The sequence below is a fragment of the Pristiophorus japonicus genome, chromosome 1 (genome assembly GCF_044704955.1).
Source record: "Pristiophorus japonicus isolate sPriJap1 chromosome 1, sPriJap1.hap1, whole genome shotgun sequence".
Classification (NCBI taxonomy): Eukaryota; Metazoa; Chordata; class Chondrichthyes; family Pristiophoridae; genus Pristiophorus; species Pristiophorus japonicus.
Window position 1 is genome coordinate 352,388,568 of NC_091977.1, and position 15,732 is coordinate 352,404,299.

Here is a 15,732-nt window from a genome sequence, read left to right on the forward strand (position 1 = left end):
TGGTAAATGGACTGGGAAAATAGATTAAAAGGGGAAGATGGTAGATTTGCAGAGGCAGACATTGAAGGAGATATTTCATAACAAAAAGACTATAAGAAGGATGAACTATCCGTGGCTAACTAAGAAAGTAAAGGATGGTATCAAATTGAAAACAAAGGCATACAATGTTGTGAAGATTAGTGTCAGGCCAGAGGATTGGGAAATTTTTAGAAACCAGCAAAGGACAAGTAAAAAACAGAGAGAAGATAGAGGAGAGTAAACTAGCAAGAAATATAAAAACAAACAGCAAGAACTTCTACAGGTATTAAAAAAAAGTTACTAAAGTAAATGTTGGTCCCTTAGTTGATGAGACCAGGGAATTAATAAATGGAGAACAGGTAAATGGCAGAGACTTTGAACAAATATTTTGTATTGGTCTTCACAGGAGAAGACACGAAAAGCATCCCAATAATTGATAATCAAGTGGACATTGGAAGAGGGGGGGGGAAACTTAAAACAATCACGATCACTCGAGAAAAAGTACTAAGCAAACTAATATGGGACTAAAGGTGGTCAAGTCCCCTGGACCTGATGGTCTGCATCCTAGGGTCCTTAAAGAAGTGGCTGCAGAGATAGTGGATGCATTGGCTATAATCTATCAAAATTCCCTGGATTCTGGAAAGATGCCAGTGGATTGGAAAACCACAAATGTAACACCCCTATTAAGAAAGGAGGGTGACAGAAAGCCAGAAACTATAGACCAGTTAGCCTAACATCAATCATTGGGGAAATGCTGGAGTACATTATTAAGGAAGTAGTAGCAGGACATTTAGAAAATCATAGTCAAGCAGAGTCAGCATGGTTTTATAAAAGGGAAATCATGTTTGACAAATTTGCTGGAGTTCTTTGAGGATGTAACGAGCAGGGTGGATAAAGGAGAACCAGTAGATGTCATGTATTTGGATTTCCAGAAGGCATTCGATAAGGTGCCACATAAAAGGAGCTCACAGGGTTGAGTGTAATATATTAGCACGGACAGAGGATTGGCTAATTAACAGAAAACAAAGATGGGATAAATGGTTTTGTCAGGTTGGCAAACTGTAACTAGTGGAGTGCCACAGGAATCAGTGCTGGGGCCTCAACTATTTACAATCTATATTAATGACTTGGATGAAGGGACCGAGTGGATGAAGGAACAGAGTGTAACGTAGCCAAATTTGATGATACAAAGATAGGTGGGAAACCAAGTTGTGAGGAGGACGCAAAGTATCTGCAAAAGGGATACAGACAGGCTAAGTGAGTGAGCAAAAATGTGGCAGATGGAGTATAATGTGGGAAAATATGTGAGGTTATCCACTTTGGTAGGAAAAATAAAAAAGCAAATTATTTAAATAGGGAGGAGATTACAAAATGCTGCAGTACAGAGGGATCTGGGGGTCCTTGTACATGAAACAAAGTGATCATGCAGGTACAGTAAATAATTAGGAAGGCAAGTGGAATGTTGGCCTTTATTGTTAGGGTGAATGGAGTATAAAAGTAGGGAAATCCTGCTACAACTGTATAGGGCATTGGCGAGACCACACCTGGGAGCCGAAATTCAGGGTCCCGGTACGACCCGTTACAGCGGCCCTGGGGCAGAATCCCATGACCGCTGCTTTGTGGTCAAGTGGCTGCCCCGACCCAAATTCAGATCGGGGTTTTTTTTTGGCCTGCCCCCACTTCTGCCGATCGCCATAAGCATGTCATAACATCACACACTGCCGCTATCCCTCACCTGCAGAATACACCGACCCAAATTCACCTGAAAAACCATTGCCGTGCTGTGCAGTGCTCCCGACAGCTTTCTGTCGGTGCACCTTCTGCTGACTGTGCGCTGCCCGGCAACGTGGCGGCACTTCAAGGGGAGGGCCCACTGCCACATCTTTATTCCTGATCGGCAGCAAAATAGTGCCCACTGGTTCAGCCGGGCCACTAACAGGCAGCCTGGCACCCCCTCTTGGGTACCAGGCCGGTGGTCCAGCCAAAACCCTCCCTGGTGGCCCAGTGGCTGAAGATAAAAAAATGCCAGATTCTCGCTCCCAACGGAGGGAAGAGAGCATGGTGACGCACACCCGTTGTGATGTTATCACCGCTCTGCCACTGATTGACAGCGGTGGAGTCCTGATCCCGCCCCTCAGCATGACTTACTGCCACACTTCAGCCCCCATTATGACCGACTTCCGGTCCAACTTTAGAAAAAGGGCAAAATCCTGAAAGTCGACGGAAAGGCCGCTTCAACGATCCCGGTGGGAAAAAAATTCAAGGAAAAGGTAGGTCCGCCAGCTTTCTGGCAGCCCTGAATTTCAGCCCCCTGGAGTACTGGCCTCCTTATGCAAGGAGGGATATACTTGCAAATGGAGACAGTTCAGAAGTTTCACTAGGTTGATTCTGGAGATGAAGGGGTTGTCTTAAGAAAGGTTGAGCCTACATTCATTAGCGTTTAGAACAATGAGAGGTGATCTTATTGAAACACAAGATTCTGAGGGGGAATCTAGAACTAGGGGGCATAGTTTCAGAATAAGGAATCACCCATTTAAAACGGAGATGGAGGAGGAATTTATTCTCTGAGGGTTGTGAATCTTTGGAATTCTCTACCCAAGAAAATTGTGGAGGCTGGGTCATTGAATATATTTAAGGTGGAAATAGACAGATTTTTGAATAAGGGAGTTGAGGATTATGGGAAGCGGGCAAGGAAGTGGAGTTGAGGCCAAGATCAGATTAGCCATGATCTTATTGAATGGCAGAGCAGGCTACTCCTGCTCCTATATTTTATGTTCTTATGTATGTTCTTGTGTGTGTGTTTTTTTACTTCATTCTTTGTGGCACTCATTTTTTTTTTAAATTCCCAAAGCCCAGATCATCTGCATTTAGCAAACAGCCAACTGAAGCTGCATAAAGTCTCCATCAGCTATTCACAATGACAACCCCGTGCGGCTCCCGGTGTTGAGATTGAAAATAGCGATCCCCGCAACCCCAGACTTGCGGCAGCAACTGGCGAACGAGCGGGAGAGTGCGGCTACCCCGATGGCCGCGGAGCAGGATACCATTCACCTCGACCAGGGCCACACAGAGGAGATCAACAACCACAAGTCTGGCGTCCCGCTCAACTTGGATAGGCGAGTCCACCACCACGCAGCAGGCCCCATGGGTACGGTGGCGAAGAAGTGCCTGAATTCTGACCAGTGGCCAGGAGGGAGCCCGATTTTTCTGTGACTTGGTTCGGTGGAATTTCCTGTCGGAGCGTAATCGGGAAGTTGCACTCGAATATACGCTCATTTTGCCAATATCTATTTACAGTGTCGGCTGTGGCTCAGTGGGTAACACTCTCGCCTCCGAGTCAGAAGGTTGTGGATTCAAGTCCCACTCCAGAGACTAGAGTACAAAAAAAAAAATCTAGGCTGATACTCCAGTGCAGTGCTGAGGTTCTGCGAACGTTTGGTGCGGCGGGAGATCGTGGTGGAGATGCGGCAAATGAGGGTATGGAGCCCAGAAGAGGCGAGGGTCCAGGGGCAGCACGGTCCAGCCCACACTGCGACGTGTGTGCACTAAGTCCGTGCAACAGAGCAGTCGTCCTGGTTAACCCTTGCCACTGGATAAAGGCTGAGCTCTGTCAAGCCCGTGTGGTGGCTGATATGCAACTGTCATCACACGTTTAAAAAAAAAATCCACACACAGGCATCTTCCACCCCCTCAATTTGAGTTCAGGACTGAAACATCAGGTCCTTCATTGAAACATCTGAACTAATGTGGAAGCAAGTCATCCTCGTTTGAAGGACCACCTATGATGATGATGACACTTAATTACAGCAGTCGGAATGTGGAGACTGGCAGCTTCAATCAGCTGTTCCAGATTTAAAAAAAAGAGTGGGCAGTGCTCAGACACATTTGGGTAAATAGTTAACAGCACTTAAACGAGGAGCAAAAAGCTTATTGAATTGCCCAAAATAGCTGCCCACTTAATGTGTTTATATTGTCTTTGTAATTGAATTTAATGGTAATGGTAAATGGTTAGTGTCATTTGCCCAATATTGGCAGCTGCCCGAGTTACACAAGTATGGAAGATGCAAGTGGTGGGGACTGTATTAAAAATGGGAAACCGGCAAATGTACTATCAATGAGGACCTTCAGACAGGATCCAATGTCACTTGATGTGACCAGTCTACAAATACTCGCCAACTCAGTGCTATTGCTGCTCCAAATAGCTCAGTGGGCAATAAAAGCACCAACTGTCAAAAGCTGGAAACAGTCGACAAACAATTGAAATGAACATATGGGACAAGCAAATATCCTGATTTTGAGCGTAAAATTAGCCCATCAGAAAGCAAATATTATGAATCATTTTTCAGGCTCAAGAAGAATGAGCACAAGTCACGAGTCCTTACAGATTATACAGCATAATTTCAAATCATTGACTTGTTTAGATACAGAGATCAATTAAACTAGAACACCAAACTTCCTGCAGAGAGAAAATCCAGTATGTTCTCCCCATCCCCTACCCAGAAGGCATCGACTTCTGCTGGACTATAGTTATGGTTCTATTTATGCCAGACACCATCTGTTGCTTTGTCCATGTGGCAATTGTTCATGTATGAGCCCCAATAGCAACTTTAACCTGACATGACTGTAGCTAAACTGGATCATGCTCTCATTTGACATCCATATTTGTCCACTTTCTCGCTAGAGTTACTGGCAGCACGGCCGATGTTCCCTTTCCCAATTAGGGGCACTGAGCTCAAATCACAAGAACTCAACTATAATCCTTCCTGCAAGTGTCAAGACTTGTTTATGCCTACTTCTATCACACCTGCCTATCCATGGCTTTCTGTCACAATTAACTTATCTACTCATTTTAGTCACCCCTGATTTAATCCTCCAAACTTTTGGCCAAAGTTAGGTGGCACTGCTGCACACTTAAGAGTCCTCCTATCAGTCCTCAAGATAGACTACTATTCTCCATAGTGCCATGCAATGTGGAGCTTCAAAAATTAGGTCCCTGGCTTGCTTCTGCCTGGTTGCTAATTTTCTTTTGTTCCATTCTTTTTCATGCTAGTCCCTTAACCCCCATTACTATGACAATAATTTGCATTTAGTTCGCACCTTAAACATTGAAAAACATCAAGGTGATTCAAAGAGGTGTATAGAAGGAACAAACACTGACCCAAAGCAGCAGATACAAGATGAGAATTATAAATTTGACGCAGAGAGACACCAGGAATCAATGTGGGTCAACAAAGAGCGAGGCAACATGTGATCGGGACAGGATACAGGCAGAATTTTGAACGAGCCAACGTTTATGGATGGTGGGAAGTGGAAAGCTTGCCATGACAACATTGGAATAGTGGAGTCTGCAGGTAATAAAAGGCATGAACGAGGGTGTCTGCAGCTAGGGTACAGTTGGGGATATTATGGCAGTGGAAGTCAGCAGTCTTTGTAATGGAGAGGATATATTGCGCTTGGGGTCGAATAGGACAGAGGTTCCAATCCATCTGATGCAGTTTACAATAGTGTCCAGGGAAGGGGACGGAGTCAGTTACAAAGGTAGAGTTTGTGGTGGAAGCCGAAGGCAATGTTTAGCTGGAGAAAATGGAGGTTCATCCAAGATTAATGTCGGACAAGCAGTCTGATGGGAAGGCAGCAATGGAAGGGCCGAGAGAGGTGGTGGAGAGGTACAGCTGGGTGTCGAGAACATTTTGCATTACATGGCATAATATGTCTTTATAAAGCAGTGCATTAACCATTGTACTGTGAGCAATGCCACAGGAAATCTACTAGTTATATTAGTAACAACACGACGCCCAGTGTTTATTGCCTGTCCATGACATGTGTCAAAAATAACAAAAGTAGTTCAAGAAAAAAATTGGAGCCAGAATGTCTCTCGTCTTTTAACTACCATTTGGATAAACTCACCCACTGTTTACTTATCAAATTTTGCAGCCTTAAAAAGGGACATATACTTTACATGCTAGAAAAAAAATTTCTTCTGATTTACTGTGAGCACAGTGCATTGAGGAATACATAAAAAGCAATGTTCTTTGAACTGTAACGATGAACCTTGATCATCTGGCAGGGCTGTACATTCTGCATAAAGTGTTTTTCATTTTGCGGAGCCACTCTCGCTCTGCGAAGCTGGAGGGAGGGTCACTATTTACTTTATAGGTATTCACCATTGATCAGGTTTGCTTGACTTTGCAAAGCTTCAGAGATTCCACGAAAAAAAAAAGGATCGTTGGACAAAACATCGAACAAAGAAAAGTTCCTATACATGTCGTAATGTAATATAACATATATGCCAAGGTGAGTTGTTTGGTGGGCTTCTCAAGTTTGGCTGTTAGAAAACCACATGGACTCAACTTCAATTCAATTAGGGCAAACCGACTGCTTGGACTTGATTGAGAAAAACAATCTGGTTATAACGGTGATCATCATCATCATCATAGGCAGTCCCTCGGAATCGAGGAAGACTTGCTTTCACTCTTAGAGTCCTTAGGTGGCTGAACAGTCCAATACGAGAGCCACAGTCCCTGCCACAGGTGGGACATACAGTCGTTGAGTGTAAGGGAGGGTGGGACAGGTTTGCCACATGTTCTTTCTGTTGCCTGCGCTTGATTTCTGCATGCACTCAGCGAAGAGACTCGAGGCGCTGTGCGCCCTCCCGGATGCACTTCCTCCACTTAGGGCGGTCTTTGGCCAGGGACTCCCAGGTGTCGGTGGGGATGTTGCACTTTATCAGGGAGGCTTTGAGGGTGCCCTTGTAATGTTTCCTCTGTTCACCTTTGGCTCGTTTGCCATGAAGGAGTTCAGAGTAGAGCACTTGCTTTGGGAGTCTCGGTCTCTGGCATGCGAACTATGTGGCCTGCCCAGCAGTGATGATCAAGTGTGGTCAGTGCTTCAACGCTGGGGATGTTGGCCTTGTCTAGGACGCTAATATTGGTGCATCTATCCTCCCAGGGGATTTGCGGAGGCATCATTGGTGGTATTTCTCCAGCGACTTGGGGTGGGAAGGGAAGGGAAAGGGAAAAGGAAGGGGAGGGGGTGGGAAGGGAAGGGAAGGGGAGGGGGTGGGAAGCAAGGAAGTTTCTCACGGCAATCAATTCAGACAGAAACAATTGTATAAGTAATCAACTCGCACGGACACTATTTAACAATTTCATTCACACAATTGGCAAACAAAAAGCGAAGACATTTTGAATCCTGACCAGAAATTATTTATCTGTATATGAAACTCCAAAATTCGATGCAATTGCTATTGCTATTATGAGGGTTACAGACAATGATCAAGCAGTTCCGGAAAAGTGAATTAGAATTGCAATGTGGTCAATCTGCAGCAAAGGTGTTCCAATCTTAATACAGTAAAATCAAAACTTACTTTGAAGAGCAATGATAATGTCCAAAATAAGTGACTGCAACCAAGGCCTAATCAGCGATTTATAAAAGATTACCATAACTTGCTTGCTTTTCTCCTCCAAGGCTCTATTTATGCAGTAAAGGATCTCGTAAGCATGTGTTTTTTTAAAAATAAACCTTTATTGACTTGTCCTGCACCTTCAAAGATTCATATATCCAAAACCCCAGGTCTCTCTGTTCCTGCACCCCCGTTAAAATTGTACCATAGAATTATACTTGTGGAACCTAATGTACTTTTTTGGATGTTGCAGTTGGAACCGAAAAAAAACACAAACTTGGAACTTAGAGCTTGAATGCTTCTCAGAAATACTTCACTATTTGGCCATCGATATTCATTGTGCATCAGGGAAAAAATTACCTTCATTCCAGCTGCAGCAGCAGGACCACTGGGATCCACTGCCTGAATATGGCACGGTTTGTTTCCTCGCACAACAAATCCCCAGCCAACTGCATCTCCCACAATCTGCAAAGAAGCCAATTTAGCAAAAGTTTAAAAAAAAACAGGAATATTGAATCTTCATCCAAAGGCCTCTTAAAAACACTAAATTCCTATTGCTTAAACTAGCTTTGATACTTGCCCAAAATAATTTATTTTTAAATGCATGTAGTGACCGTCTTGGCCCATAATCAAAACATAAATGTTCAAATTCTGCTTCGATGAGGCTCCTTAATATATTCAACATGGACAAGCTTCCCAAGTATAAATTGGGCCTTTTGTTCCATGTATATCAGAATCTCAAGAATGCAACACTGCTCAATTGTAATATAGTTAAGATTTCATAGCTCTGAAATAGTAATTGATTAATTATTGTAGGCTGCAGTACAATGGAGCATTGTATACAATTTAAATCACAGGACTTACTGTAAGTGTCTTCTTCATATATGGTGCCCCGGGGGTTAGGAGTTCCTCTGTTGTTACCGGCCTCTTTAGCACTGAAACCAACAATGTAGAGTTCTGAAACGGTACCCATGATTCATAGCCAGTACAGCCTTCAATTCATGCAACTGCTCACTTCAGCTACTGCAGGTATTACAGTTTTAAAATTAGAACATTTCTTTAGTCACAGTTACGAGTGGAAATGCATCTCGTATTTGCCACTATTTCGCAAAGCTAAGTAGTGTACTTGAATTACTGTAATGCAGCTTAAATTATATTGAAAAAAAACACTTGGAAACTTGTCCATTACACAAAAAGATCCTGTGGCAAGATAAAACAGCCATTTTTTAACCATTGGATTTTTTGCAAAATATTAAACTGAATTAATTGAAAAACCCATCTCAAATGCAATTTCCCTATCAATAAGAAAAATACATTTTAAAATATAGGCTAATGGTGCCCAAGAATACTTCTATTGACCAAGCCCATACAACTTGCATTTATAATCACACCTATAACATAGTACTAAGTCCCAAGGCGCTTCACAGGAGCCGTAACAAATTTTGGACACCAAGCCACATAAGGAGATATTAGGACAGATGGTTTTAAGGAGCATCTTAAAAAAGGGGAGAGGTGGAGAGGTTTAGAGATCGAATTCCAGAGCTTAGGGCCTAGGACAGCTAAAGGCTTTGGGGATGCACAAAAGACCAGAATTAGAGGAACGCAGAGATCTAACGCTTGTAGGGATAGTAGAAGCTATAGAGATGGGGAGGGGCAAGGCCATGGTAGCATTTCAAAACAAGGATGAGAATTTTAAAATTGAGGTGTTGCCAGACTGGGAGCAACTGTAGGTCAGCTAGTGCAGGGGTGATAGGTGAATGGGACATGGTGCAAGTTAGGATGTGGGCAGCAGATTTTTGGATGGGCTCAATTTTATGTAGGGTGCGAGATGGGAGGTCAGCTAGGAGACCATTGGAATAGTCACATCTAGAGGAAACAAAAGGCATAGATGAGCATTTCAGCAGATGAGCTGAGGCAAAGACAGAGTCGGGCGATGTTGCAGAGGTGGAAAGAGGCGGTTTTGATGATGGACAGGATATGTGGTCAGAAGCTCATCTCGGAGTCATATGACACCAAGGTTCCGAATGGTCACTTTCAGCTTCAGACAGTTGCCAGGGAAAGAGGTGGCTAAAAAACGAAGTTCATGGCTGGATCCGAAGATAATGGCTTTAGTCTTCCAAATATTTAGTTGCAGGAAATTTTTGCTCGTCCACTATTGGCTGTCGGACAAGCTGTGAGACAAATTAGAGACAGTTGAGGGGTCAAGAGAGGTGGTGGTGATACAGTTTGGTGTCATCAGCGTACTCATGGAATCGGACATTATCGGATAATGTCGCCGAGGGGGAAGAATGCAGATGAGAAATAGGAGGGGGCCATGGATATATTCTTGGGGGACATCAGAGGAAACTATGACAAAAAGAGAAAGCTTGCCAAAGAGAAGAATTATACTAGAAAAACAAAGGATTAAAATAAACTATATTAGAGAAAACAGCAAATTAATAACATTTTTCAAATGGGAACTGTTGAGATCAAGTGCTTGTGCAACAGGCAGAGACCTTCTGGTCTGTGTAGTTGCTGCATAATCACCTTTACCATTGAACCATCAAGGCAGTTTGAATGTTTTAATTCCACATTAAATGTTGAAGGGGATATGCAGATATAGGGCCCAAGTTGAACGACGCAGCCCCGACCTGGACTCCCCTTTTTCGCGCTCAAAATTGCGCCTAAAACTACCCCACCCCCACCCCCAAACCTTTAACTCCAGTGCTGGGGCCGGGCCCGTTCAGCCTCCCCCCCCCTCCCTCCCTTCCTTCCTTTTCCCCTCTTCCCCCCCTCCCTCTCCCCTCCTCCTCCCTCCCCCCTCCTCTTCCTTCCCCCTCCTCTTCCTTCCCCCTCCTCTTCCTTCCCCCCTTCCTCCCCCTCCCCTTCCTCCCCCCCCTCCTCTCCTCCCCCACCTCCCTCCTCTCCCCCCCTCCTCTCCTCCCCCACCCCCCCCTACCCCCACCCCCCTCCTCTCCTCCCCCCTACCCCCTCCCCCCCTACCCCCCTTTCCTCCCCCCCCTTCCTCCACCCCCCCTTCTCCTCCCCCCCCTTCCTCCACCCCTCCTCTCCTTCCCCCCCTTCTCCTCCCTCGCCCCCCCCTCCTCCTCCCTTCTCCCCTCCACCCCCCTCCTCTCGCTGTCAGGAACACAGACACTGACAGACAGAAAGATAGAGACACACTGGGGGGGGGGGGCAGTCCCAGCACGCTGTTGGAGGGCTCCCGGTGCTGTAGTCGGTAAGTAGAAAATGTCTTATTTATTGATTTATTTTAAATTTTTTTATTTTTTATTAATTTTTGATTGATTTATTGGTTGATTTATTGATGTATTTATCATTTATTATTGATGATGGCTCTTTATTTGTAGAACTGAAGTGTTTAATGTTTGTAAACTTCCCTTTAAACCCCCCTCCCCCCCATTCCCTACGCCTGATTTTCTAAGTGTAGGCAAGGTTTTTCTGAGCGTACAAAAATCTTCACTTACTCCATTCTAAGTTAGTTTGGAGTAAGTTTTTACTGCCTAAACTTTCAAAACGGGCATAAGTGGCCAGACACGCCCCCTTTTGGGAAAAAAAATCTGTTCCAAACTGAAACTGTTCTAACTGGAGAAAACTAAATGCTGAGAATTGCAATTTCTAAGTTACTCCATTCTAAACCAGTTGCTCCAAAAAAACAGGAGCAACTCAGGCCGAAACTTGGCCCCATACTTTCCACTGTATAAATCAGTGAAAAGGCCAGCATTAATATAAAGTGGGAAAACCTGTTTCACATTTAGAAGAATTGTAGTAAACAGATTGATCCAACTTAGTCCTCTATAGGAACTATTACTAAAGTCATATGGTAGAATTCCTTTTGTATTTTTGCTCTTCACTGAGGCGGACCTTTTTTTTAACCCTTCCCCCGGGAAACAATTTTGCTGATTTAGTCCAATTCTTTAATTGAATGAATGAATCGATGGGGCGTCGAAGATCCAGGTTGAGTTTTATGCTGCTGTTTTTTTTTAATCCATTAAAAAAAATTACAGTCCGGCAAAGGTGCTCGAGACTTGTTGTCAAGTCTCTTTTGGCTCGGAGGTACGAGTGTCTTGGACAATTGTCCTCTTTAATGTAATCCCTGATGAAAGATTCCTGGCCTTACCCCAGGAACCCCTTCTGTCCTCCTTTTTAAAGTCTTCGAGATCATTATGGGCCAGTAAGCATTGATAGATGTCAGTGATTAAAGCAAAGTCCTCACAAACAGCAAAATACTGGGAAATAACTGTGGTACTGAATTGTCACCTATGCCATCAAATACAAAGAATTGATGAACGGGCATTTGAAGAGATGATTAAGCAGGGTTTCACTATATAATATCGGGTATACATAGAAATTTGAAGCTATTCCTTTCAACATGATTAGTAAATGTCTCGCACTCCATTCCACTCAAATACTGGAGCTGCATATCAAAAAAGAAAGTGTCATTTACAACTCCTTTGACACCTTCCACACAGTACCATCAGGAACTTGATGTTGACACATAGATGTGTGCTCTTACCAGACTTTGGATTGGACAACACAGGGGGGCTGCTGCTGGGGGTGGGACTACTGCTGTAATAACCACTGCTGCCGCAACTGCTGCTCATGCTGCACCGTCGGACAGCGGAAACAATCTTGATTTCCTTTGTTGGACTCACTATATAAAAACAGCCCAAAAGTTAATTCAGTCAATAGAGCTTCACCAAGTTGAAATGTCAAAAATTGCTGGAAATGTGCATTATTTCAATAGATTTTAATTATTACATTTATCACTTGAATGACATTCCAATTTTAGTACATTATAAAATCCTCAAAAGTTTCAGAAAAGTACTCAGTTTGCTCCCCGATTGCGAAGCCGAGTAACTGAGTCACAGTCTATAAAAGATCACAGGTTCAAATTTTAGTCTATGCCAAGTTTGTGGACTTCAGCCTGCGGAACAATAGGGGCACTTCAAATAGTGTCAAGACGTGGGGCTGGGGAGTGTAGATTATACAGGGTTCACATTCCTGAATTCAAGAAAAAGTCATTCTCTGGATGTGGTCATCACTGGCAAAGCCAGCATTTACTGCCCATCTCCAGTTGCGCTCGAGGTGGTGGTGCTGGGCTGTCTTAACTGCTCCAGTCCGTGTGGTGAAGATACTCCCACATGGAAAATGCGAGGACGTTGATCCAGCGACTATGAAGGAATGGCGATATATGTCCAAGTCAGGATGGCATGTGACTTGGAGGTCACTGGTTTTGGAGGTGCTATCGAAGAAGTGCTGTGACTAAGAATGCTATCCAATAATCCCGGTTAGATGTACGCATTAGTGGATGTTGAACAATGAGTGGTTGGCTTGGCAGTGATGTTCCTTGCAGTCGAATAGCCAGCTGATACTGTCTCAGCTCAAGAAGAATGGCTACCACTAGGATGGGGTAGCAGAGGGCACTGGTTATCCATGCAAACATAACCCAGCATTGAGTCAATGCCATCAAGAGAAGAGGGAAGAAAGTTAGGAGAAATGTTTTCCTTTAACTTAAAATGTTATCTCTTCTGCTTGTCCACGAGGACTTCAATAATTCCAGTCTAGACTAAAGATGCCCGAGCTTTCCTCCTCGGAATGTTGGTCACGTAGGAGACACTAAAAAGTTAACATGACTGCAACTCAATTTTTCCCTTCCTCTTCTGAAGGCAATGATCCACACAATGGTAGAATTCCACAGCACCAGCAGCAACTCTCACTTTCCAGTAGGAGTCACTGGATAGTGATCAAGAATGGGAACCCTAGCAGATTTCCCCCCTTCCTTAACCTGGAGGCAACAAGAATAATAGGAGCATCCCTACTCCAAAATCAGCAATCTTCATGCAATGAAGGAAGGATTGAAGTGGAGGGTCTCGGTCTGTATAGTTCAGAGTGGTGTGCGTACTTGTTGAACTCAAATTCGGGGGGGGGGGGGGGGAGCTTATTCTGCTGTGCGTTAAGGGTCTACTTGTGCAAGGGATCCCCTCAATGCATTTAGAATCCTAGCTGCAGAGGCCTGCCTGTCCTCTCAATAGCCTGTTACTAAACATAGGTCAGTGGCAGCTGGGAAGCCAGAGAATTACTTTTATATCAAATATTCCATGTGCTCCTGGGACCACAGTTGTCAAAACTTTGTGATTCACCTCCCACAGATGTTTTGCAACTTTGTTCAATTACCATTAGTGATAAAATGGGTGGGTGTACAATCCACCGTGGGGCAGATTGTAGTCTGTGGAAGTAGTGGATTTCTGGTATGTTAAATGGCTTTTTTCTTGCTTCATGCTTTATGAGCTGTTCTACCCATTCTCACGCCACAGACAAGTATTTTCAAAAGTAAATGTGCATGTATACAGAGAATAATGCTTTTGTATATTTAAATGAATGGAACAGCAGCAGCTAAGAAAACCATTCTTATATTCATCTTTAAAATACATGGTCACAAAAGCAGCAGCTGTAGGCGGACAATTATAAAGCCAGACACTTTTGCAAAAGTCAAACAGAACGTGACCAAAAAGGAAATCCAATTTTATTACCTTTTTGGTAATTATAGCCAATACAAGATCTATTACCATAATCAATATACAAGTACAGGTACAATGTCCAAAATCCAGAATCCTCAGGACCGAATCCATTCCGGTTTTGGGGTTTCCCACCCCAGATTTCAGACAAGAAAATCAGTAGTGTGAAATCCAGAATCCTCAACTGAATCCGTGCCGGGTTTTGAGCGGCGAGATCTGAAATCCGGCAAAACCCAAAATCCGGCACGGATTCGGTCGAGGATTCCTGATTTCAGACTTGATTTTCTTGTCTGATATCTGGAATCCTCGACTGAATCCAAGCCGGATTTCGGGTTTTGCCTCAAAAATGTCCTGTTTTCAGACAATAATTCCGGACGACTCCATCAGCTCTGTGTAAAATGTCCAGTTTTTGGACAATTTCGGTTTTCGGATACTGGATATCGGATGCCTCGGCACAGACACTTACAGTCTGCATTACTCCCCAAAAGCAGCTGCCTTCTACAATGTAATTAACAGTACTTCATTTCTTCTGTATCTGGCATGCTAGTTCACATTTTTAAAAAAGGACAAATCCTACTTTTGGAACGAAACTCTTGCACCTGTTTTAGGAGGAAGAAGCCCAGTTCATTCTTTGGAAGCGTTGGCAGTACAGTATTTTATCAGCTGGAAAAGTTCCTGGTGAACATAGCCAGTGACAGAATGTACTTTCTACCAAATAACTTTAAAACAATTCTCAAAAAACTAAACTGCAAACAAAATCTTAAATTGTTCAGGCCCCAAACTTAAAACAAAATCCTTAAAAAAGGACAGGCAGGGAAAGGAGAACGAGTGACAAGGGCAGCACTGAATTTACTTTTTGTTAGTTAAAAATAAGCTGTGTGCATTTTAGTTTCAGGTTTTAGAATACAACAGTAAAGAAGCTAATCTTTCCATTTCCAGTTGTGTTATTTTTGTAACAGGAGCATTGTATTCAGAGCACTTGAGCTGAAAACAAAGCCAGTTAGCCAAGGGAAACTGGAAATTCTCATCAGTCCAAGGATTAAGTTGCAGAAAGTTGTTTTTGTAGGTAATAATTACATAGTTAAATGGAGACTTGGGACTAGATATGGTTATATGGGGGGGGGGGGGGGGCACGCAGGGGGCGAGGACATGGGGGAAGAGAAGAGGAGCGGGGAGAAGGAGCAGGGAGAGGGGGGGGGGGAGGGAGTGTGAAAAAAAATGAAACTCAACAGTGCAGGTTTATATCTGTAAACCCAATATAAAAATGCAAACTGATCAGAGAGTTAATATGTGAAACACTAAGCTGTCTAAACCAACTTTCCAAATGAAAAGGAAGGCAGATAACGGATGTGAAAATATTAATGAAAGCCTTTGTTGTGGAACACTGAATAGGACTATAAACCAGAGAGCAAATTAGAGCAAATCATTTTTACCCGAGAGGAAGCTGGTGTTGGTGTTGTCAGAATTCTGCTTGCGTAAGCAAAAAGGGCTCTCATGGCTGTCAGGCACCAAGGGTACGTTCTCATTCAGCAGCTCGACCAGTCGTCGCCTTCTGCGAAAGTTCATGCGGAACTGGTACAAGAGGTTACCATCCACAAAGTGGTGTTTGTTGGCCACTGTGTGCAGAATAATGGGAAAGGATAATACGACTGGTGAAACAGAGAATTAATTTCACTGGTACCACACAAACTGCTTGTCAAAGCAACACAACAGGAACTGAACTCTGAATGGACAGCTAATACACAGCAAAAACCATTAAAGCACAATAGGAGAAAAATACTAAAATGACTGTTTTGG

The 15,732-nt window shown here is 43.6% G+C and overlaps 1 protein-coding gene across 3 annotated transcripts in view; it reads right to left on the reverse strand.

The window, feature by feature from the left end:
* The window catches only part of deptor (DEP domain containing MTOR-interacting protein), an 86,621-nt gene that overhangs the window by 11,246 nt on the left and 59,643 nt on the right, over positions 1–15,732 (reverse strand). For 2 of the 3 annotated variants that reach the window (XM_070890525.1, XM_070890534.1), the window contains exons 6-9: positions 15,369–15,551; positions 11,934–12,071; positions 8,285–8,355; positions 7,781–7,885 (exon numbers count right to left, since the gene is read on the reverse strand). In XM_070890525.1, coding sequence (XP_070746626.1) covers positions 7,781–7,885; positions 8,285–8,355; positions 11,934–12,071; positions 15,369–15,551 — 497 coding nt within the window. The remainder of the gene's footprint in view (positions 1–7,780; positions 7,886–8,284; positions 8,356–11,933; positions 12,072–15,368; positions 15,552–15,732) is intronic. The other variant, XM_070890544.1, reaches the window with a different exon arrangement.